This window comes from Mytilus trossulus, chromosome 8 (genome assembly GCF_036588685.1).
Source record: "Mytilus trossulus isolate FHL-02 chromosome 8, PNRI_Mtr1.1.1.hap1, whole genome shotgun sequence".
NCBI lineage: Eukaryota > Metazoa > Mollusca > Bivalvia > Mytilida > Mytilidae > Mytilus > Mytilus trossulus.
In genome coordinates, this window is record NC_086380.1 from 15,199,736 (window position 1) to 15,224,435 (window position 24,700).

The window sequence follows — 24,700 nt, forward strand, 5'->3', positions numbered from 1 at the left end:
GTTTTAAATATCTCTACATGTTAGCCTCTATTGTGGGAGGTAGTGTGTTTATTCTGACAGAGTCAACAAGATATTTAAAATTGGTATTTTCTGCTTCTCTGCTACAACTTGGTATTTAGAATCAAATACTTGGAGTTAGAATTATGTTTCTGGTTAGTTTGATTTATCTTCTTGTGAGCTATATAAAAATAAGGGATGTGGTATTAACTATGAGACAATTTTCCATCAGAGACTACAAGATGTGATTGTAAGCAACTTTAGGATTTTGTACAGCCTTCAACAATGAACAATACAGTAAAGTATGCTTTAAAAGGCTGTAGGTCATTTAGCTCCAAAAAGAGTCAAATAGAAAACAATCATAACATTGGCACATCTCAACTTTTTGTTAACATTTGAAGGTCGGCACTATGTATGATAGAAAAGAATGATTTTGAAGTGTAAAACATTCTTTGAATGTGAATGTTATAGATAAATCAAATGGTCGACTAAAGTTTTGGAAAACAGCATATAAGACATTCTTTATGTCTGTGGTGACAGCTGTTAATTTCTGTGTCTTTTGGTCTATTGTGGAGAGATGTCTCATTGGCAAGCATACCACATCTTTTTTTTATATTCAGGCCTGCTGCAAGTCAAAAAATCTGCTGCAATTGTAATATACCAACCATAATCTTGAGGACTGTGTAAGAAAACTTGACAAAGAAATGCAAGATGAAAATAAGCAGTTCAAGGAAATGAGTTTAATGATTTATTAATGGATTTGAGAAATTGTGTTAAACATTGTGTAGTCCCAAATTATTCATGTGAGTAGATGACTGTGTTACTTATTAAACCTGTCAAAATAAGTTCTAATATCATATATAGAAGTTACTTAGTCATATGCTGCTTTAGTAGACCAATTTTTAAATACCCCATGAAGACCAAGCCAAGACCAGAACAAAGCTGAAGCCATCATAGAAAGTGCATGATAAAAAGCAAAAAGTAAAAAGGGAATATATTGTACTATAAAAAAAATCAAAGTAGCAAACCATTATTCATTACAGTAGTATATCATGAGCAATTATCTCCACCCCATTACATAGAAGGATGCTGTTTTCTGCTTCAAGCATAAGGGTAAACTCAAAATGGATAGTTAAAAACAAAAGGAGTTTGCCTTCCCTACAAATGTGTGGGTACATTCTGCAGGATCATTGTATATTTTTTTTAACATGATTTTTTATGGAGTGCTACAGGAGTGAAAATTAGGCCTGCTGAAGGTGGTGTCAACAATTTGTTAGAGTTCGTGATTGGACATGTTTTAAGGGGATCAACTTGATAAGTCAATGATATTTGGTATGAAGTTTTATTTGCATTAGGACCTCATTTTCATGGAGATTGTTTTGGCCCTGCCCTCTCATTCATGGTCTATTAACTTTTAAATCTTGCATAGTTCACATGTTTAAGTTTGTGATATGGCCAGTTCAAGAAGAAAGTTATGGTTAGTAAATAGTATTTGGTATACATTTGTATTAGCATTGGCAAATCTCATTTACATGAATATTATTCAGTCCTGTCCCCTCAGTCATTGTACATTAACTTTATAAAATCTGAAGGGGCTATAATGTCATCATGTTCTTGTGAAAAACATAAACTTTTGCCTGAAAAATAGATCTTTTTACTTGCAGATATAAAGCAGTAAAGCATAGGAACCAGTGAAAAAAATAATACATTTTAAATTAGATGAAGTATTTGGTTGTCAATGGTGATGACCTTGGTTACAGTGTTCCTAGAAATGAAGGAATTTTAAGATGTTTTACTGAAGGAATTGTCACTAGTACATCTATATTGATTAATGGTGAAGCAGTTCTACATGCAGTTGACCTAGTCCATGAGTATCGTATCCCTACAGGTGAGACTTTCTAGTGTAAGGTCAAGGTTACTGAAGGAATTATCACTAGTACATCAATATTAATTAATGGTGAAGCAGTTCTACATGCTGTTGACCTAGTCCATGAGTATCGTATCCCTACAGGTGAGACTTTCTAGTGTAAGGTCAAGGTTACAGGAACCATTTATACAAATTGAAGGGTTTATTTGCGTTTCATTATTTCAGAACATATTTTTTAAAACAATACTTTCTGTATGTGCCAATTCAAGGTCAAATTCAAGTTGAAAGGATCAGAGAACAAGGAACTAGAAGTTCATTTTTGATGATATAATATTAGTAACTGTAAATTCAGAAATTATTGCGTACATTTATTATTGCGATTTTTCAAGAATGGACAAAAATGCGAGTTTAATTATCACGATTTCCAAAAATCTACGTTCAGATCTATGTTTCAGTTATCAGAATGCAAGTTCTTATGATTGCGATACCCATCCAGTGGCATTATTCGCAATGATAAAAACCTCGCAATAATTTCTGAATTTACAGTATTGATTTTAACAAATATAAATATTATATCTTATATCTTGCATCAAAATTTATAAAAATTGTTATGGGCCACATCAATTATTATTAAACTGTTTCAATTCTAATAGAATTCAAACAAATTATGTATCTTGATTTATTTATAGGGTTACATCTGAACTTGTCAGAAGGATTACCTCTTACAGAAGCTACCTCACTACTTGGAGAAGATGGGTGTTTGTTGGGGAAGCTTGGAATCAGAGAACAAAACAAACTAAGAAACATTGATTTTAAACAGGTAGTAAACTCATGTAGCAGAACATTAGAAATAGGATTACTCTTGTAGATAAAATCATAAATGTTGATGTAACATACTAGCCATTCATGTTGTGAACATCATAACTAGCTATATATACATGTTGGGACCTCATAGCTAGCTGTCTATACATGTTGTGAACCCCAAAACTAGCTATGTATACATGATGGGACCGCATAACTAGCTGTCTTTGCATGTTGTGGACCTCAGAAATAGCTGTCAATACATGTTTTGTAACTCATACATGTTGTGATACTAATAACTAGCCATTTATACAAAAGGTGAACTTCATAACTACTGTAGCCGTCTTAGCCCGTTGTGAACATCATAAATAGCTTTCTATACATGATGTGAACATCATAATTAGCCATGTATACATGTTGTCAACCAAGTGAATCTAGTATCGGTTCTAAAAATATCAATGCTATTAGTGAAAAAGTAAAATCTAAAATTGGAAATATCTACCTTTGTCCATAATTGAAACCAATACGATTTGTAGTAAAGGCTTCTGATGCCAGAAACATTTTTAGTTCCCATTGCAAAATGAATGCAAGTTTTACCATTCAGTGCTCACAAGCATTTTGATTGGCTTTTCAACTTACACTGTACAGAACTTATTACATTTAATGCTATAACAATAACACTGACATTAAAGTCAGAAGAAACGAGTGACCGGTTAAAAATAATGTTCTTCCAATTCTTGAAGCAATGGGCCATTCAAGTTAATATCTGCTAAAGGGGGTAGGATGGTCCTTTCTGAGGGTGTAAAATTTATACATCTTAGGGGTGACATTTTTTTTTTTTCCATCTGACACGTTCACTTATACGCAAAAAACGTCTGAGGGTCTTGCAGCAGTAAATAATTTAAAAATAATTACATCTTAGGGGTTACAAAAATGCTTATATCAGATCTTATGGGTGCTTTTGAATGCAGACAGTTACGTATCATGCATTATCTGGTATTGTATTTAAAATTCTGATGGGTACAATCCTTGCAGTAAAAAATTCTGATGGGTCATTTTTTCCCATGAGAGCCCATCCACCCAATATGAACAGAAACTACATCTGATAGGTCTTGATTTTTAGATCTGATGGGTAGTTTTTCATGACGTTTTTTTCTGACATGTATAAACAAAATTCTCCCCATCCATCCCCACCTGTCAGAAATTAACTTGAATGGCCCAATGCATACAAACATCATAAACTATGTCTTCTGTGCACGAATTTATCATTTTTTCGTGTAAATTTCATATTCTCGTCAATTTTTTTTCTCAATCGGTCAGTGTTGTGAAAATATGGCAGGTAATTAAAGTTCGTGTTTTGAAGCCGAAGTTTAACGATTGTCACCTGTTTGTCAACAATTGACAAAAAATCAACAAAAAAGCATGGAAATTGAGCACGTGTTTAACATGTAAATTCAGATAATAGTTTATTTTAAGGACATCCATGCGTATTGCGATCACAGGATTTTTACGAGATGGGTCACACTGAGGTCACTTTGCATACGGAAAATATGTAGGGGGAATTGGTTCCTGGAAGGAAGCAATTAAAATAAAGTAAACTTCTTCTAAATATGAATAAATTAAAGAATTTTCTTCAGAAAAAAGTATATGTACATAAGTTTTATAATGAAAACTATCCATTGAGTTGTAAAAAAACATATGCATTATTTTTTTTAATTTGAGGTTTCTCATGACTTTAAATGTAACACCTGAGTTTTTGTGATATAAATAGCCACTTGTTTCTATTTGTAGTTTAGACTAAGCATGTAAAACATAGAGAGAAATAGTTCATGTATTGTATGCCATGTTTACGAAGAACTATTTTGAAAAAAGAAATCACTTTGGAATTATACTTCTTTCATAGCTAGTTAGAAACCTGAATGTATCTTTAATATTCAATTCAACCCAATGTATTGGCTATAGCTATTTTAGGGTTTTAGTATTTGCCTTCAATTATTTTAGATTCTAGAGAAATTTAACAGAATTAGTAAGTGCTGACTTGTTTTGTTTGTATTATTTTGAGTACATGTTATATTTTTGTATGGTTTACCAACATTAGAAGATGTATCTGCATGTCCTGATGTATTGTTTAACCATGACCCATGTACTATATGCCTTGATTTAAAAAATCTACCCTATTGGAACAATTTTTTTTATTTTTTTATTTTACAGGTTTAATATTTTATATGCTTTCTCTATTTATCAATTATCCAATTTTAATAGTTTTTTCCGTGGGCCTTTATTTAAATTTATATCTATTTAGGAGAACTTTATAGTGAACTTTATATGTATTACAACAGTTATTGTCAAGAAACATACCCTTGATTGTAATGAAATATATAAAATTTCTAGAAAATGTGATGTTTTAAAATTAACAAAATGCTCACAAGGATTGATGATTTTGATGATTTTTCTTTTAGTCAGTTGGTTTTATACCAATGGGTATACTTATGGTCTTTCCATTTTATTAGGAAAATAACTTTTTTTTCCTGTTTAAAGTCTATGATGGTTAGAAAGGGAGACTACTTTCTCTCAACTGCAACTGTTTGTCTACATTGAATTAATAAAGAATAATGCTACATCTGGGAAGGATTTTATGGCTGTTTGCCACAATTATGTTTGTTAAGTATCGATTATCAAGTGTGATGCTTATTATAACCCGTGCTTAGAAGGATAATCCAGCTTGTTTTGTTGATCTACTACATAGCTCATTAGCAGGGTTCATATCTAGTCAACCTGAACTCATCCTTGTATGCTTGTAATATGTGCCACTGGACATTTTTAAAACACTAATCCAACATTATAATGATCATACTTTATTTTCATAATAGAAAAAGGGCAAGCATGAAATGAAATGCTTATATATAAGGATTATCCAAGGCTTGCACACCACAAATTACTTCCAAAATATACTGTGGATTCAATTTTTTTTTCATGGATAATAATTATCGTGGATTGAGGAAAATTTGCAAATACATGGATATTAAATTTTGTTAATTTTTGCAAAGTCTGCATAAATTCCTTTAGAAGATTTGTAATTCATTGAACATTTAAATTTGTGGTTCTCCTGTATCCACGAAATCCACGAAAATTAGTATCCACCGTTCGAATATTAATGAATCCACAGTATGTATATTTGTATGTGATTCATTGTTTTTTTTACATAAATCAGGCTGTAACTTTTTCTAGTTTTAATTGTTTTACATTTCATTTTAGGCCTATTTTTAGCTGTCTATGAGGATATGGATGTTGCTAATAGTTGAAGGTTATACAGGGACCTATAGTTGTAATCTTCTATCTCACTAGTTTCTCATATGGTTTCTGGTAGGAAGTTGGTCTAATTGGCAGTTATACCACATCTTCTTATTTTTAAATTGTAGTTTATAATTAATTTTTATAGAAATATATCCTGCTTGATTTTTTTTTTTTTTAATGGGATGCTATATTAAAACTAAATATTGTTGATCTTCACTTGAATTTGTCTGAAATATGAACTTCATTTTAGGTTGATGAAGAGATGCAGGCCCAGATAGACAAGTTTGAACTGTTAATGGGTGTCAAACCTTTCCATGTAGATGGCCACCAACATGTCCATTTGTTACCAGGTATTATTATATAATATTTACACTACCCCAATGGAGGCTTAAGGAATTTTTCTGCACTAGGTAAACATAAATCAATAATATTGCTTGCCTATGCAGTAATACATGTATAAGCATTGACACAACTCCATGTAGATTTGTTGGCCCTGACCCTCATTCATTGAATTTTGAATTTCTATGGTTTAACTTTGAAAGCTTATTATTTTGTCAAATCTGTTTATCATATACTTAAGTATCATAGTTATAATAAGGAAAAGGTGATAAATTGTTTATGTTTACTATAAAGGGGTTGATTCAGCAGGGGGGAATCCAGCCATTTTTAAAAGGGGGTGGGGGTCCTTACCAAGACAAAAGGGGGGGGGGGTTCCAACTACATGTCCCCATTCAAATGCATTGATTGTCCAAAAAAAAGGGGGGGGTTCCAAACCCCAGAACCCCCCTTCCCTGGATCGGCCAATGCACAGCCTCAGTTTCAGAAAAACTCAAAACATATTTTCGCCATTTAAATTTCAGTATGTGCAGTATACTGTTAAAATTACATTTAAGTGTGTTGTATTTAGAAAAAGTAGGAGTAGTTTATTAACAACAATTCTTTGATTAAAGTCAAGTCTTGCAGATTATCTTTTATTTTAGGCATAAGTAAAGTATTTAGTGAAGTGTTAGCAAGGAATGGTATCTATGTAACCAGGTTACCTATAGAAGATATCAGTGAGACAGATCTACCAAACAAAGACTTTCTACAGACAGTTATCAATGATTCACACTCCGCCAGACAAGTCTTTAACAGATTTGGTATTAAGTAAGTCATATTGATAAAAAAAATGATTATTAAATATCACATCTTACAGTGAATTCATGAATAGACTTTACATAGGGGTTAATATTTGCTGTGTCCATAACTACACATGAATCCCAAGGGCTGATTTACGTTTTGTGAAAAGAGGAGGGGGTGTAATTCCTGAAAATGGACAATTTTATGCAACAACAAAAAATTATCCAATCAGACTTAAACCTTCAAAGTCGCCCTTTTCCAAATTTGTCACTAATTACAACCATGCATTCAAATGCAGTTGTGAAGAAAGCATAGCCAAACTTTTGTTTCTTCCTAGAGTTAAGGAACTTTGTCTTAAACATACATGTTTTATTGGTACAGACTTGCCAATTTTCAGAAAATTTTCAGGCAGACACTTTAAGAGGAGTTAAAGTGCCATTTTAGCAGATGAACATTTATTTTAAACAAATGAATATTAATTAAGAACAGTTTTGATGTGTGTAAGTGATACACTAGGTCATCTTGTTCTTAAAACCACAATGGTGGATTTGAAATGTTGTCAGTTATAATTTTTTAGTGTAAGAAAACAAAGCAGATTCTTATTTATTTCAATTTAATTAACTCACCAATCAATTTATTAATCGTTTGCACATTTAGAATATGTTGAGTTAGTTATTAAAGTTCTGCATAGTCCTTTATCAATAGACCACTTTCGAGTTCATCCGTCACCGGCAAAAACTCGTCAATTATGCACGCCTTTATGACGTCATTTACCAGATATAGGGGCTCGCCTGTATCCCTGCACTATTTACGTTCATCAAGTGTCTTAGTGATCGTCTTTGTGCAGGATAAACTAGAAATAATGGTTGCTCTGTAGGTACTTACTGACAATTTCCTAACGACAGCAGTGTTGATTGTCAATTTTGAGAATTCAATTTGCCGAATAATTCGTACAATATAGAATTATAGTTTTCCAACCACTCACTCAACATTGGAAGGAAGTGACGACGCCCCTAAACGCACAAATGACGGTGATAAAGGCGCGTATAATTGACGAGTTTTTTCCGGTGACGGATGAACTCGAAAGTGGTCTATTGTCTCAACAAATATTTATTCATTTTTGTAGGTATGCAGAAAGATTTTTTGGTCTGGATTCTTACGAAACATCTGTGGATTCAATCATAGAGAAATTGGCAGACATGTTAAATGGTGGTAACCATGGAGACACTTTCTGTGAATTCATGGTGCATCCTGGGTATAGAACAGAACAGGAAGGAGGATGTGGTTGTGGTCCTGATGATTTCTCTCGGTCCCATTATAGAGAAAATGAATTAAATTTATTGTGTGATATAAAACTGAAGAAATTCATTGAAAAATCAAAATTCAAATTAGTAAGTTATGAGTCTTTGTTTTTAACAGAAGCATTTAGTATACGAAAATGACTTTAGGGATTTTACTTTAAATTATTAGATTTTTAAGTTTGCCATTCAGGTTATTTATTCAATATATTTCTGTGATAAGTAAGCAAAGTTGTCTTTAAAACAGTTTAGATAATCAAGATAAATGTATTAATAAGAAGCTGCACCCTTTAAAAGTTAAAGTTCTAGAGGCTGTGTATTAAGAACTTTTAAATATATTGATATTATAAGTTAACAAGGCATTATACTGTTGATCTCGTTCATTTTCATACTTCAATTTTCTTTTTCTTTAAGTTGTACAACAGTGATTGTATGTTTATAACTTGATTTTTGTATGGTACACTTTTTTAGTACATTGATTTTTTTTTAATTCGTTGTTATTTTCATGTCAATAGATGGATGTCATTTTGAAGAAAAAAAGTTAAAAATATTTTTAAATAAAAGTTTTCTTGCTCTATTTTTCAAATTTCATGCATGCAATTTTGCTGAGGGCTATTCCAGAAAAAAATGTATGGGGGGGTTGGAAGGTACATTATATTAATAATACATGGGTGATGGGTATCAGAGCAACTTTTCACACTATAATGCACTATAATTCGCAATTACAATTGTCTGGGTGGCCGGTGCTGACAAAAACTGCCTTCCAACCCCCCCCCCCCTAAATTTTTTTCTGGAATAGCCCTGACTTCTTTTTACAGCAAACATTTACTTCTATGATACATTCAAAAGCCGAAACAGTTAAAATGTATTTTTCATATGTGTTAAAATTACAACTAAAACAGTAATAGTTGTTATCTAAAATAACTTCTTAGTATGTGTACCTATTAAAACAAAGCTATAGACTTTTTTAGCATGGATTGCAAGAATAGTTGCTTTTCTTTGGTGTCCAACCCACCAGCAATCCTACGGAATAGGACATCAAACTTTCAACATTGGGTAAACAGTTATCTCCCCCTGAAATTGAATTGACTCCCCTTAATTACTGAATCAGAATAGAAGCAAATGTTAAAAATTGCAAATTGTTTATTTGCTGAAAATTCAGAAATTATCGCAAAAGAGGGTTAAAAGATACCAAAGGGACAGACAAACTCATAAATCTAAAGTAAACTGACAAGTGCAGGCATTTATTAATGGGACATTTTCTCTGCCACATTTTTTATGTTATTTCGAATAGACAGAAAAAATATTACAGTCATTTCTTATAATTTAATTCTTAATTCTATTTTAAACCATACAAAACCATGAAAAAAATGTCAATGAGGTCACGATCACATGACTAAATTATGTCTATGGGCTGATAACAAAATTATGTCAGCCAATCAGAAGATGTGTTACATCCAAAATTAAATTATTCAAGAATGGACAACTATGTGCATTACTTATACAGTCACATTATTTGCATCAATAAAAACCTTGCAATAATTTCTGAATTTTCAGTATACAAAATTGAATATGATTTGCATGATACATTTCTGTACTCTTATATTGTTGTACAACACATTTTGATAATTGAGGTTTTTGCCAACAATTTTTATTTTGCTAATCATAAATATATTTAAAAAGTAGATAGTAAAAAATTGATAGGATTTGTTTTTTTGCTCTAGTTTTACTGCTCTGTTTACCAAAACTGTTGTATTTATTTATGTCTATACAATCTAATAGAAAATTTACAGATGATGTTTATGTCTTTACCTTTGAAATAAATCCTATTGTTCTAATTCATTGTTTTATATATTCGTGTAGTGTGCCCAACATTCAAACAACCATTTACCTTCAGAAGAACACTACCAAGCTTTATATCATTCACACACAAGTTTACAGGTATCAATTAGACAAGTGTATTTTTATTGTATTTTTTTTGTCAGAAACTATCAACAATATGCATTTATATGTCTTGCACTAAATTTGTTTGATAAATATCATATTCTAATGCAATTTGGATGTAACAATTTTTTTCATTGGCTAAAAGTGGCCGTCAAATCCACAGTTGACCAGGCGTAACTAAGGAGGGACCCGCCATTTTGAATTGATGAATCAACAAATGTTCGATTACTATTATATAATCGAAAATAAAACAACACCTACCTCGAATTCGCCGTTTTAATGTAATTTTATCCGAATATGAAGCGTACAAGTAACGTCATAATCTCCAGCTTGTAAGTTTTCATTTGTATGACGTCACGTTTAGCCATGTTGTCTTTGTGCCAAAATCATTCATGAAGATTCGCAGATTTTTTTTATTTGACAAATTTAGACATTTTTTCAAGTTTTATCGTATTTTTACTTTTTGTAGTACATTAGAATCGGAATAACAGTACTGTAGTTGAAGAGTTGCCACCGTCAATTTTGATTTGACAGTCGCAAATCTCTGTTTTACTGTCTCCGCTACGCGTCGCCAATAAAACTGCATTTGCGACCGTCAAATCTACAACTCTTCAACTACATTACTGTTATTCCTTAAATTTAGGAAAATGTAATTTATATATTAAGTTTTTATTGGCTTTGAACAAGCTTTAGAAAATGTGAATACTTTGGGTCTCTTTTTACTCACGTAGATCTGATGTGTTCAGCCTTCTTTAACTGATTCTTAGTTTGTTAGATAGAGGGTTGAGCGCTCACAAACAAGTTTAACCAGCCCAGTAGTCAGCACTTCGGTGTTGACATGAATATCAATTATATGGTCATTTTTATAAATTTTCTGTTTATAAAACTTTGAATTTTTCTAAAAACTAAGGATTTTCTTACCCCAGGAGTAGATTACCTTATTCGTATTTGGCACAACTTTTTGGAATTTTGGATCCTCAATGCTCTTCAACTTTGTATTTATTTGGCTTTTTTAACTATTTTGATCCGAGCGTCACTGATGAGTCTTATGTAGACGAAACGCGCGTCTGGCGTAGAAATTATAATCCTGGTACTTTTGATAACTATTTACACCACTGGGTCGATGCCACTGCTGGTGGACGTTTCGTCCCCAAGGGTATCACCAGCCCAGTAGTCAGCACTTCGGTGTTGACATGAATATCAATTATATGGTCATTTTTATAAATTTTCTGTTTATAAAACTTTGAATTTTTCTAAAAACTAAGGATTTTCTTACCCCAGGAGTAGATTACCTTATTCGTATTTGGCACAACTTTTTGGAATTTTGGATCCTCAATGCTCTTCAACTTTGTATTTATTTGGCTTTTTTAACTACTTTGATCCGAGCCTCATTGATGAGTCTTATGTAGACGAAACGCGTGTCTGACGTATAAAATTATAATCCTGGTACTTTTGATAACTATTTACACTTCCACATACTTTATGTTCCTGTCCTTTCATGAGCCTATAATTCTGTGGTTGTCCTTTGTTGCTGAATACCATTTTTTCCTCTTTTTTTACATAAAAAAATAGTTATCTAGCTTGATTTTTTTTTACATTTGTCATGCCAGGGATTGCTATAGCTTGCTGTGCTGTATGGGTTAGCTTATTGTTGAAGACATTAAGTTGGCCAATGGTTGATAATTGAGCTAGTTGATTTGTAGTCTTATTGAAAGTCATATCTTCTCGTTTTCATACGGTCTTCAAAAAAGAACATGGTCTACCAGAAAGAGATAAAATAAAGTACTCAACCCTCCAATTCAGTACATAGAAAAATAAAAAACTCCATCAAGAAAAGCCTTTCCTCATTTAATCAGTTACAGCTGCTAATAATGCCTTTGATACCTGATATATGTTGTACTATGAATACGAAGAGATATAGAGCTAATGAGACAACAACCAAACAACATAAATTACACCTCATCATGGTGTGAACTATTTGTATAAAGCTTTAAATTTCAGACGGTAGAAAACCTGGATGCTTCATATCCTTATTGATAGAGATGTTACATGTTCCAAATATTCTGTCTGCATATTTCCTCCATCCTTTTGCTCATTTCTTGGTTCAGCAACTACTAACAACAAAATTGATACAGAAAGATATCTTGTATGTATGTATGTCATAGACTGTTAATTTACTAGTAAAATGAATAGGTTAAACTTACTTAGTGTATGGAAAGATTGTAGTGATCACATGTTGGTCTGAAAGGAATTACATGACCTTGATATCATTTTCATGGTTCATTGCCAATTTTTAATGGTTTAGTCTATTCTCAACTTACATTAGAAATATGCCAACTTTATTTGGCGAATGCAATGGTTGTATAGCGTACATGCTCATCTAGTAGGACCCAACTGACATAGCCTCATTTAAATGCCCAATTGTAATTATTTTGAAAGTACTTGTTTTCATGATTGTAAAATATTGATGGTTTTGATGGAACTTTTCAAATAAGGTACAGCACTTATCTTTTTGTTTTGTGTTTGATTTCTGGTCTAGGTTAATTGATTTTTGTTCTTATTGGTTTTAAATGTCATGGCAACTGTAAGCTGGAGCTGATTTAACAAACTGCTAAAATGTGTATTGTAAAGAAAGAAATTAAACAAAATTTCTTCTCTAGTTCCCATTTTTGTTTGCCTAGTTGTTGAAACCCTCAGTTTTCATTAAACCAGACTTTTCAAAAATTGATAACAACTATACTGATGAAAACAACAATTAAGAAGTACTATCAATGCCATTGTCTAATGAAGGATTGGTGACATATATAAGATTTAAAAATTCTTGCATTAATCTTCAAACCAAAATATTTACGAAATTTTTGGGGCCCTTTCTATCTTGCTGTTTGGTGTGAGCCAAGGCTCTATGTTGAAGACTGTACTTTGACCTATAATGGTTTACTTTTACAAATTGTGACTTGGATGAGAGAGTTGTCTCATTGGCACCCATACACGTTTCCTGTTTGATGCAAACAGAAAAATTTGAGGAAATCAAATTCCTGCAACCATGTGACAGCTCAATACATTGAAATGTGTGTACTTTTCAAACAGACCAAGTCCAAGTTTTAAATGAAACTAGTTTCAGGTATAAGTTTTAATAAAAACAGAATTTTTCTTGTAATAAAAATAGCTTAATGTTTATTGACTATAACAAATGTTTACATCAGATGATAAATATCTAATTGCACAATTGGTAAAGCACCACAATAGATGTTCATGCTAACACACACGCTTACAGCACCTCAAGAAGATACAGTAGTACAATAGGAATTAATGGTAAACAAGGGAATATTTACAGCCTAATACATTGAGTGTGTAGGTAAAGGTGATATGTTTGGTAAGCTTGCTTGTTAGCTGAACCGTGAAGTCATTGTTAGGTCAGGTAAACTACCCTCCTTTACGAGTAGACTAGTCCAACAGATAACCAATTTATCTTGCTTGTTGGACTATGTCACTTTGAAAGGATGGTAGTTTACTACCTGACAATTACTTCACAGTTCAGCTAGCAAGCAAGCTAATCAAAGATATTGCATTTACCTACACACTCAATGCAATTGACTAATGGCAAACAAACAAAGGAATATTTGATACAATCTGTTTTTCTTCTTTGGTTGCCATTGCATTTCTGCAAAATTTAAGAAAAATATTAAGTATTTGGGATGTTACATACATGAAACATGAAAGATTTAACAGTTCAGTGATAGCCTTATTGCAAATCGCAAAAATCACGCTGATATGTGATGCGGTAAAAATATCTTTGTTTACAATATTGGGTTAATTTTTACAATTGATTGAAATATATTAATAAGAACTACCATTCAAAAGAATTACAAAGATTTAATTGTTATCAGTTGTTACTTTTATAATGAATTTTACAAATGTGAACCTCTGTGATCTACACTACATGTAATTTGGATTATACCCTATTAGGAGTATAAAAAGTACAAGTTATTTTAAGTATCAATATGGGATTTTATTTGATTCTATGAAGAATGCTTGATTCCAAAACTCTAAAGTTTAAAAAATGTATCAAATAAACAAGTTAATATTTCAGAAAGATGCAAATTTTTTAATTCATGGGAAAAATTACCGAAATTAGACCAGAAACTTTGTGTGCAACTTTGTAAGGCGTGTGAACCCAAAACGACCAACTTTCCTGATTCATAAGTTTTCAAATATTTTTGAAATTCTCTTTGTTTTAAATGAATAGCTCCAAAAAAGGACTTTAAAGGATTTAAAATGCCATTTTAATATCTATATGCTCATAATAAACCATAATATAATAAATGTAAACATGCAAGAGATAATTAGGTCCTCTAGCACTTAAAATCGCCATGGAGGTATTGAGGAGTTGATAGGTATGTATGTACAACAGTTATGGATACATTTTGTATTTACAAATTAAAGTACTTTTAACAGATAATATTAAGAATAGCCTCAATTACAACATAACTTGGTATGTCCCTAACTGAAAATATTACAATTGCAAAGAATGTTTATGATAGAACCAGCTACATAAAACTGACATGTAACTTTTATCAATATATATTTTCAACATATATAGGATTTTATAAATGCAAAATTCAATTTTGAAAATGATATGCAGAAAAACATCGTACAATAGAAACAAATCTATTTGAAAAAAAACCAACATAAAACTTTTAGAACATGTACTCTTAAAAAAAACTTACTTGCAAAAAAAACATCAAATGTTAAATTATTTACTCAACACCAATATAACTCGGCCATAAACATTAAAATAAAACAAACTCTATATCACAGCTGGATGATGTATATTCTATTTTTAGAAATGATTCAATGTCAGTACAATGTCTGGCTGCGATTAACTTTTTCAGTTAAATGTGTTCAAAAAACAAACCCAAATTTGGAAACGAGAGATAAAGGGTGTGGAGATTATGCTAATGATCCATGAAATAGTAGGCAATAAATTTGCATAAATGAGGTACAGCATTTTATAATTGCTTGTCTAGTTTTACCTATTAAAGCCACATCTCTGTCACACACATGGAAATCTGGCCACACTAGTCAAGGACCGATGATTCTGTTTTGATTAGTTTTTTAGTGTACAGTTTAAGTTTAATCTTATCCATTAAAGTTTAGCTACCAGAAACTATACATGACATTATACATCTTATATAACAATATTAAATCTCAAACTGGCAAACAAACAAAATGTACAGCTTCTAAAATGGAATGATTGTATCACATTAACAGTCAACTGATTTCAGAAGTTCTATCTTTCTAGTGCACCAGAATTTATTTAAAGATCATCTAATAGTTTTAATAACTCTAACATTCTATTTCTATTTTCAAGCAATGTTGCATCTTGAATTAGAACAATGCAAACTTTTCTTCACAGAGCTAACTCCAATACAAGACCTGGCGGATGAGAAACGACACCTTCTTACTCTGGTGATGCTAAAGTAGCGAACTTTAAAATTACTTGACCATAAAGTCTTTCAGTTATTCACACTTTTATGAGGTCTTTGATCCTTAAGTAGGTTAAGGTTGCGATCATAACAGTATTTAAGCTCATCAAACATTGAAATGATCATTAAGATCATTTGAAGTTTTGATAAAATGGATATTTTCATTTTTTGTTGCAAATTAAGTAACAAACTAATTTCTTAGAACTTGGAAATTTTTCTCACTACAAGCAGACTTTGTCACAGAGTTCTCTTCTTTCAATGCCAATGTGTACGGTCATTTATATGAATTTCTGAAACCTGAATTCTTTAGAATTACATAGTGTTATAAAACTTTTTCCGCCATTCTAGTTTAGTCAATGGGTGACTCTTTCCTTGAAGTTTCCTGACTTTTTTACCTTCCCATGAAAAGGCAGACTGATTGTCTTCAGTGCTAGTGTCCATTCCTCCAAACATGTTAGGAGCCAAAGAATGCCGTCTGACCAACTCAACAGATTTTGGACGATGTGTATGATGACTTGTTTTTCTCAAATGATTTCTAATATGACGTAATTTGACACAATCCTCATTCGTAGATTCTTCACTATCCGATTGTTTATCTATAGAACTGTCAATTTCAGTTTCTGTGTTTTGCGTTTGGTTTGTTCCGACATTTTTCAGAGATTCACAAGAATTAACTTCTTTTATTTCTGACAATGATGAGCTATTTACATGACTATCTAGACAGTCTTGACAAGATCCTCCATATTTTCCTACCAAACTTTTGAAATCAAAAACTTCGCTATTTTCCTCATCTTTGGCTCCTACGCTACTGTCAGACCCTAATGAGGAACTATATTCTGAATCAATTCCAACTAATTTTTTTGGTGAAGCCTTGCCAATTTCTCCACCTCTTTTTGGAGGACTTCCTTTCAAGGGAGATAAATCAGAATCATTACCTGGTTTCCCTGACTGTATGAACAGTTTAGTAGATAGAACAGGACTGCTATTTGACTGAATCAGTGGTTTTTTAGAAAGTTCTTTAGGAGATTCTTTATTTTGATCTGGGGGACTACTCCATCGCCAAGAGTGTTTCTTTTCTTGTGTTTCTTTATCTATAATTATAATCTCTCTAGTCTTTTTCTTTTTAGCTACACTTGTTTTCTTTTCAATACCTCTGACATAGTGCCTCACTAAACCTGATCCTAATTGGGCTTCCTCCTCTTCATAATCCTCAACTTCAGATTTGGCGGGACTATTTAAAATTGCAGACCCTATTTCTCGAATCAATTCTAAGGTGGCTGCATCAAAACCTGGCCTTTTTTTGTTTTTTGGTGTATGAAATATTGAGTCCTCATGGTCTTTTGTTTTAGCACTTGCCCTTTCAAAACTTTCTTTCGCTACACTGAATAATGGAGTTTTCTCTTCAATTCTATCATCTGATTCTGAAGGTTTTTTAGTTTCCTCGGATTCCAGACTTAATACATTTTCTATTTTGTTTTGCATGTCCATACTAACAGTACATGAAGGGGTAACTTCCACAATTTCTTTGTATGACTTTTTGACTTCTGTCGGTGTGGTAGGATGTGATCCACTGCCCTCATTGTCAGATGTTTTTCTACTTCGACTTCCAACTTCAGATTTCTCAGTTTCAGAAGATGATCTTTCACGACTCATTAATTCAATGCCTGAAAAATATTATACAATTTTAATACATGTTCTGAAACTTATCCCCTGTGTAAGGCATTTCAACTTTACACAAAATTTATACTAGCTTTCAATTTAAAGCTTCAAATACAAGTTTTACAATGCAAAATAAATGTTTGGTTTGATTTGAAACTGTGGGCCATGTCTTATCATTTTAGCTGAACCAAATTTTCTGCATTTTCAATTAGACAAAAATAAAGGAAATAATTGTTAAAAGTCCATCAGGACCCTGTGTCTTGCCTATGATTGCTGCTGTCAGTATTTTAAAAGTGTAATGTTGCCTGACAGAAAAGAGTTCATTTAACATAAAATAGGGGTAAACTGTTTTCTTTTAGATGCTAGTCTTGATCATATAGAAGTTTGAACAAGTTATTAAAAAATTACATCATCTAACACAATTTTTAGATGAGATGCATCAAGGAGAAATGATTCCAAGATTATGCCCTCGCTTTAATATCATATAAAGTTATAAACAGATAAATCTGAAAAATGATAAAAGTTAAACTACCAAAATTTGTACTAGTTCTGAGTTTTCTGGTATTTTAAAAAGCATTATGTATAAGTTTCATAACATTTGGTAAAGGCAAACTTAAGTTTGAAAACAGAAACAAAAATTCAACAATTTTTCCATTTGTAAAGGGGCATAACTCTTGAACGTTTTAAGACACAAACAAATTTCAAACATGATTTGTATTTTGTGGTAATACGCATTGTGTTTAAGTTTCATATTTTGGTTGAGGCAAACTAAAGTAAGAGAACAGAAACCAACTTTTGGATGGACTGACAGGTGTATGGACTGACGGAAGAATGGATGGTCAGACACAGTCAGACAAGATGAAAAATAAATGCCCCCTCTGCTATGGGGGGAGGGGGGTATAAACACAACATCATTTAGTCTAAAAATAAAAGACATCCATTCAACAACATCCCACAGAGCACTATATACAGATAAACTATTGACACAGAGATATATCTTGCCTTTGGAGAATATTAAAAAAAAAGGCTATCTGATTGACAGAAACATTGCTGAACCATTACTGTAGGTGAGACAGAAACTTAATGAGCACCAAGAACCCCACCATAACAAGGGGACAAATTCAGATATTCGAGTTGTTGTAAGTGGTTCCTGCATAAGTGTTACATGTTGTGTTTCTCACAGTAAGTACATGCAGATATCAAATACAGGAAGCACAATTTCATTATAACATATATAGATTCCAGATATATTTTTCACAGGGTCTGATTGGTAGCATGTGAAATGAAAATTTATATCTATTAAATGGGAAATATATGGATGGACACACCGTCATGCTGAATATGGTTTACCACATGCAGCAGGGGGATAGTGAAAAATGTGAGGGTGCTTAATATTGAATAAACATGTATTCATTGGTTTAACAGGTGAATTTTAAAACATTTCACATACTTTCAATGATCATAGTGACAAAAGTACAACTTATTCCTGCAAAATTTGAGATGTATTGAGCATGTTGAGCGCACCTCGTTAAAACTTTTGTGATTGATATATATATATATATATGTCGTTCATGCATTTCTGTAAAAATTTAACATTTATCATGCCATCTTTACTTACGTGTGTCATCATTATACATATGTATACCTAGAGAATAGTGCACATTCATAATGGTCTTACTTCTGTTTTGATTGTATTATATTTTTCAAAACATATTACTACAAATATTGGCCCTTCTTAAACTACAATAAACTACTGTCATGTTATACTTATTTCAAATTTAGTACCTTTTGAAAAGGAAACAAGAAATTTGACTTTTTTAGACTATTAGAGAAATCTTTAATATGACCATAGTAGATTAATTTAAGTGTCAAACTTGAAGAAATTGAGTTATAGGAATATACTTGTTCCAAAGAAAATATGTGTTAAAACACCGGTAGTAACTGTAAACCTACCCATAGTTTGTTTTTTAACGATTCCTTTTTTCACAGAAACTTCTTCTCCTAGAAATTTATAAACAGCTAAATCTGCTTCCTCCTGTTCCATAGATTTAACCTCCTCAGTATTATCATCAAGTTTATTTGCACCATTATTAACAAAATCTGTCTTATTGTCTTTCTCTAATGTTTTTTCAGACTCTTTCTTTTCGTCATCAAGTTGCCTTGACAACACTGCTGGACTTGTAAACACTGAGTCATACGTTGAGAGGTTTAATACACTGATATCTTTGGTTGGACTAGCATCACATGATGAAGACGAGCATGATGATAAGATTGGAGTAATTGTTTTACGTCTTTCTAAATTGCGTTTTTTACGTGGAGTGTCTCGCTCTGTCTTTAAACTTGATGATCTCTGTAAAGCTTTATGTAAAGAGTCTGGAGATTGGTCGTCAATTCTGAAATAAAGAAATTGATTAAAATGTCATTTCTTTATTTATCATTAATACTTGGTCTTGATATATATTTTAAACTGTCATAGTATGAATGAATATACATTCAATGTCAACTCTCTCTCATCAAGGCTTTAGATCTATCTTTTGTAGATTAATTTCAGTGTCTTTAAACCTAAATAAATCTATTAACATTTTAAAATATCTGATATATCTGAAATAGTCATACATTTCATACTACAGTATTCTAAATTGATTGGTCATCGAGTCATGCTGCATTATTGATAGTTTTTGTTCTGCTTAGAAGCTCAACATTTATTTCATCATTGTTATGTCATTTGATATTATATTCTCTGAACAAGAGTTATCAAAGACTCTTGAATTTCATAATCAAAAGTGAAATATATTTTACAGCGGATTCCATTGGGTGTGTAGCAAAAGGTAATATCTTTAGTTAGCTTGCTTGTTAGCTGAACCATGAAGTCATTGTTAGGTTAGGTAAACTACCCTACTTTAGAAATAGACTAGTCCGACAGAAAACCAATCAATCTGTCTGTTGGACTATGCTTCTTCGAAAGGAGGGTAGTATACCTGACCAAATAATGACTTCACTGTTCAGTTAACAAGCACGCTAACCAAAGATATTACCTTTCGCTACGTACACACTCAATGGAATCCGCTGTAAACTGGACATAATTTTTTTTTTTATGTGTTTCTTTCTCTTCCTTGCTTAAACCTGACTTCTGACCTACCTATTCCTATCCTCTATCTCCTGGGTAGTTCTACGTACAATACCAGCAGGTAGAGATATCTCCTCCAAATCATATACGGATGCTGGTCGTTTTAAATCCTGATTTTCATCCTTTTGTGCTGACTTTTCATCCTGAACTTTATCCACATTTGTTTCTGATTGAGTAACGCCATCAATAGGATGGAACAGCCTGTCGGATTCATCAGTCACTATAATAGTTATACCTTCAGTAGTTGTTGTGACATGATCATCAAACAAAAAGTGACTCGACTCGGGACTAGTTTCAATATCTTTAAATTTTCTTTTAATGTCATCTGACCTTGAACCTTGACCTGACACATCCTTACTCTTGCCCTCTAAATTTTCTTTGGTTTTCTTAACAGTTCCAGCACTCCATGGTATATTCTCCTTAATATAATGATGATGGATACCTAAGTCTGACAATGGAGTTGTGTCCCTTGATTTGTCACTTTCAAGGTCACAGTCACCTTCAATCTCAGCTATATCCATATCACTATGAGATTCACCTTTTCTTGTTTCAGTTGGGACTTTTTCAGTGTTTAAAGTTTGTTTACTGGCTGGCAATGTAGAAATAAGCTTTTCTGACACAAAATTACTACTTGAAGAAGATTTCGATGTTGGAGATATACTTTTCTGTGGAAAACTGATAGGAACATCTTCTTCCTCCTCATCTTCATCTGAAGATTCAGAATCACCATCACTATCCTCGTCAGGAATGTCTTTACCTTGAGCGCCATCTGGTTGTGGGGAAGGTAGATCGGGATAAAATTCTTCATTAGAATCAGCACTTCTAGAACTACTCCCTATTTCAATGTCAAAGTCATAGGAACAGTTATCTGTAAGAATAATAAAGAAATCATTCACTACGATGTACATTTCTATTCTACACATTATATTTGTTTATGTAATATAAATGACAAACACTTTTTAAATTTTATTCTTAATGATTCTGTTTGGAAGAAATTAAGTTTGTTATGGTTGCAAGTTCTATTGGGTATTTTCTATATGTTCTACAAATCTATTATATTTGTTAAGGTTGCAAGTTCTATTTGGTATGTTCTATATGTTCTACAAATCTATTATATTTTTTAAGGTTGTAAGTTCTGTTTGATAGATATTTTGTTTGTTTTAAAATGATTTTGTGTCTAGAACCACACATCTTTTACAGTTGTTCTGGTATTGCCAATCTTGCCCCAATAATGTCACTTCCAGTTGTATTCTTTTATTTTGGCATAACTGATTTTTAATTGTTCAAACTTTTAGCACTTAACACATATCTGGTTGTCTAAATCAATATAGTAACTAATTTTGATTTTCATTTACCAATTAATTTTCTACTTTAATGGAAAATCTTTGACCTTGAATAAAGTGTTGACCTTGGTGAATAAATCTCTGATAGTTGACACATGTCATCCCTAGTTACCTGAGATATCTTTAAGGAACACATCGGAGTAACTTTCATCAATGGGTTCCTGATATACACCTAAAAAATCCTCATTGCTCATTACATCTTCTTTTTCTATTTCTTTGACTTTTTCATCCATCTTTGTTTCAGAACGCAATTTAAAGATCTGTCTTTGATTGCTGAAAATCATAAGATTATGAATAAAAGAAATTTTAAATTAATGAATTATTAAAATACAAATGTGTGTTTTTTCACGTTAAAAAATACTGTGAATACTGTAGATTTATTTAATACTGTAGTTTCATAAATTTTCGAGGTAATCAATTTTTTAGGATTCAGGCAAACGCTTTTCGTGGAGATTTGATTTCGTAATTTTGCCATTCTCTGTTAATCAGGGGAAAAGAATTTATAACAAATAAAAAGTAAAAGTATTGATGAAAGCACATAACTAACAGCACCTAGTGATGATACATAGCCTGCCTTGGTTTCCACCCTTCATGGACCTTTTCCAGAGACAGAATGAATGCTAAAATAGCTTGTAAGTTCAGACAATGTTTTACTTAACTTACCTTGCATTCAAGATTCCTTCATAAGTTTCCAATTGATTCCAGAAAGCGTTGTTAGGCATGATACAACTTCTCATTCCCTTTACCATGTCATATCCTTCCTGTCGTGACATGTGGTACTCCTTCATCAAGTATGCAATCACCTGTTAGAATGTAAATAACAGTAAATGGATATACGAGATATTACCACAAAATCCATATATATATATTATCCAATTCTAATTAGGATAAAGCAAATGTGGACAATGTAAAATAATGCCATGTTATATATGTGTAGTTGATCTTTACAGCACACCAACAAAAATCAGAAGTTGCACATGATGTTGTGCAAAGAATTGTTAAACAACTTATTTTCGAATAATACATTTTCAATGTTAAATATTTTCTAGCAGAAAAAAGTGATTGGCAGGCAAATCTAAAACTTCCTTTACCGTTTATAGACATTACATTTCAAGGTTATGAAGTATCAGACCATATCCCAACCTTTCAACTACCCAACTGTGTAGAACTTACAAATCTTTCAATTCTATTTTTAATTAGTTGTATGATTTGAACATGCATGAAATATTTGCCACTAAACATTTGAGTCAAAAATGAAGTACATAATCATGTTAAACTTACTGTTGAGGCTGAACGACTAATTCCCATCTTACAATGTACTAGAACTATGCCCTTCTTCTCTCTGTTGATAATAAAAACAGTGTGTTTACTACTTAGGTTATGGTACAATCTTCAAATATTATATTATAACCAAAATGTACACGCTGAGCTGCTTGAGATTAGGGTTTTACTACATGTATCACAACAAAAATTTGAGATATTTTATTCCATATATTCATTAACTAACTTTTCTCCATTATTTTGACACCAGGAATCATTTTGGAACTCATATTTTACTTTAAAATCAATATTCATTGAAATTCTAACACAAAAAGATGTTTTTCCAAACATTGTAAAATATTCAACAAAAACTTTGTTTTCATTGATATTTCACATCAACAAAAAAAGAAAGAAATATTCCTTTAATATTTACACTATGCACAAAAAATCAAGCTAATCTTTTGAGAAAATCTCAATAAAAGTAATGATTGATGAACTGACAGAGTATGAACTATAGGGCACAACCTAAGTCTTATTATAGTTTCCTTTACAATATATATAAAGGCAACAGTAGTATACCGCTGTTCAAAACTCTTAAATCCATGGACAAAACACAAAATTGGGGTAACAAATAAAAACTGAGGGAAACGCTTAAAATATAAGAGGAGAGCAACGATACAACATTAAAATGTATCACACACAGAAACAGACAAAGCATTAGACAAAATTCGATGAGAATAACACATATAACATCAAAACCAAATACATGAATTTGGGATAGAAAAGTACTGTGACACGTCTTATAGTAATGTGAATTCACACTCAAACACAAGAGAAAACAAATGACACAATGGAAACACAACGTTAATATGTTAAATACCTACCTAACTTTGGATATAAATTTATGAGTATTTTCCCAGTATTTGAGGAGATTAGTTTCTTCACAATCCCACTCTTTAATATTGTAGTAGTGTAGGATACCAGGATAAAAGTTGTCTATTTCCCTGCTGATATTCAATATGTAATGAACACTGAAATAAATAAAATATCAACTTAAGGCTTACCTTTGTAAAACACATAAAAGATTGATTGATTTTTGGTTGCTTAAAGTCCAGTGGAAAATATTTCATGCATATTCAGGATGAGAACAAGTTCACAATAAATACAATAGGTAGGTCTTATCATAAAAGTAACTATAAGGGATGATGGTCGGGAAAATTTTGACTGCTACTGGAAATTGAGGGTATATTAGATAGGTACAGAAATTTTGCCTTACAACAAGCCACATAAAGATATATGTCTATAGTCGCCGTCAGCTGAAATTCGTAGCGGTTATCGGTAAAAATAATCTTAACTATCAACCGCGTTCTCTCGAGATATAGTTTTTCTCATTCCATTCATAAATCGCGAAAAGAAAAACGACTACTGACCTACCTTTTAAGTGATCGCACTGTAATAATCCTGACCTTCACATTTTCCAGAATGTTTTCCATTGTAATTCCGCC

The 24,700-nt window shown here is 32.0% G+C and overlaps 2 protein-coding genes and 1 long non-coding RNA gene across 6 annotated transcripts in view; 1 reads left to right on the plus strand and 2 right to left on the minus strand.

Annotated features, from left to right (window-relative positions):
* LOC134728349 (uncharacterized) overlaps window positions 1–24,700 on the minus strand; it is a 450,627-nt gene that overhangs the window by 376,893 nt on the left and 49,034 nt on the right. The gene's annotated exons all lie outside the window — the stretch shown is intronic.
* LOC134681462 (carbohydrate deacetylase-like) lies at window positions 18–8,520 on the plus strand. The gene is made up of 6 exons (XM_063541098.1): window positions 18–83; window positions 1,900–2,008; window positions 2,554–2,684; window positions 6,210–6,309; window positions 6,940–7,105; window positions 8,205–8,520. The coding sequence occupies exons 1-6, from the start codon at window positions 18–20 to the stop codon at window positions 8,518–8,520; spliced, it is 888 nt and encodes a 295-aa protein (XP_063397168.1).
* The window catches only part of LOC134728344 (protein phosphatase Slingshot homolog 2-like), a 55,684-nt gene continuing 44,461 nt past the window's right edge, over window positions 13,478–24,700 (minus strand). For 3 of the 4 annotated variants that reach the window (XM_063592929.1, XM_063592927.1, XM_063592930.1), the window contains 8 exons: window positions 24,080–24,226; window positions 23,217–23,277; window positions 22,599–22,738; window positions 22,048–22,208; window positions 20,605–21,460; window positions 19,419–19,858; window positions 19,084–19,110; window positions 13,478–17,470 (listed from right to left, as the gene is read on the minus strand). In XM_063592929.1, the coding sequence (XP_063448999.1) occupies window positions 16,119–17,470; window positions 19,084–19,110; window positions 19,419–19,858; window positions 20,605–21,460; window positions 22,048–22,208; window positions 22,599–22,738; window positions 23,217–23,277; window positions 24,080–24,226 (3,184 nt within the window). In that variant the 3' untranslated portion in view covers window positions 13,478–16,118. The remainder of the gene's footprint in view (window positions 17,471–19,083; window positions 19,111–19,418; window positions 19,859–20,604; window positions 21,461–22,047; window positions 22,209–22,598; window positions 22,739–23,216; window positions 23,278–24,079; window positions 24,227–24,700) is intronic. The other variant, XM_063592928.1, reaches the window with a different exon arrangement.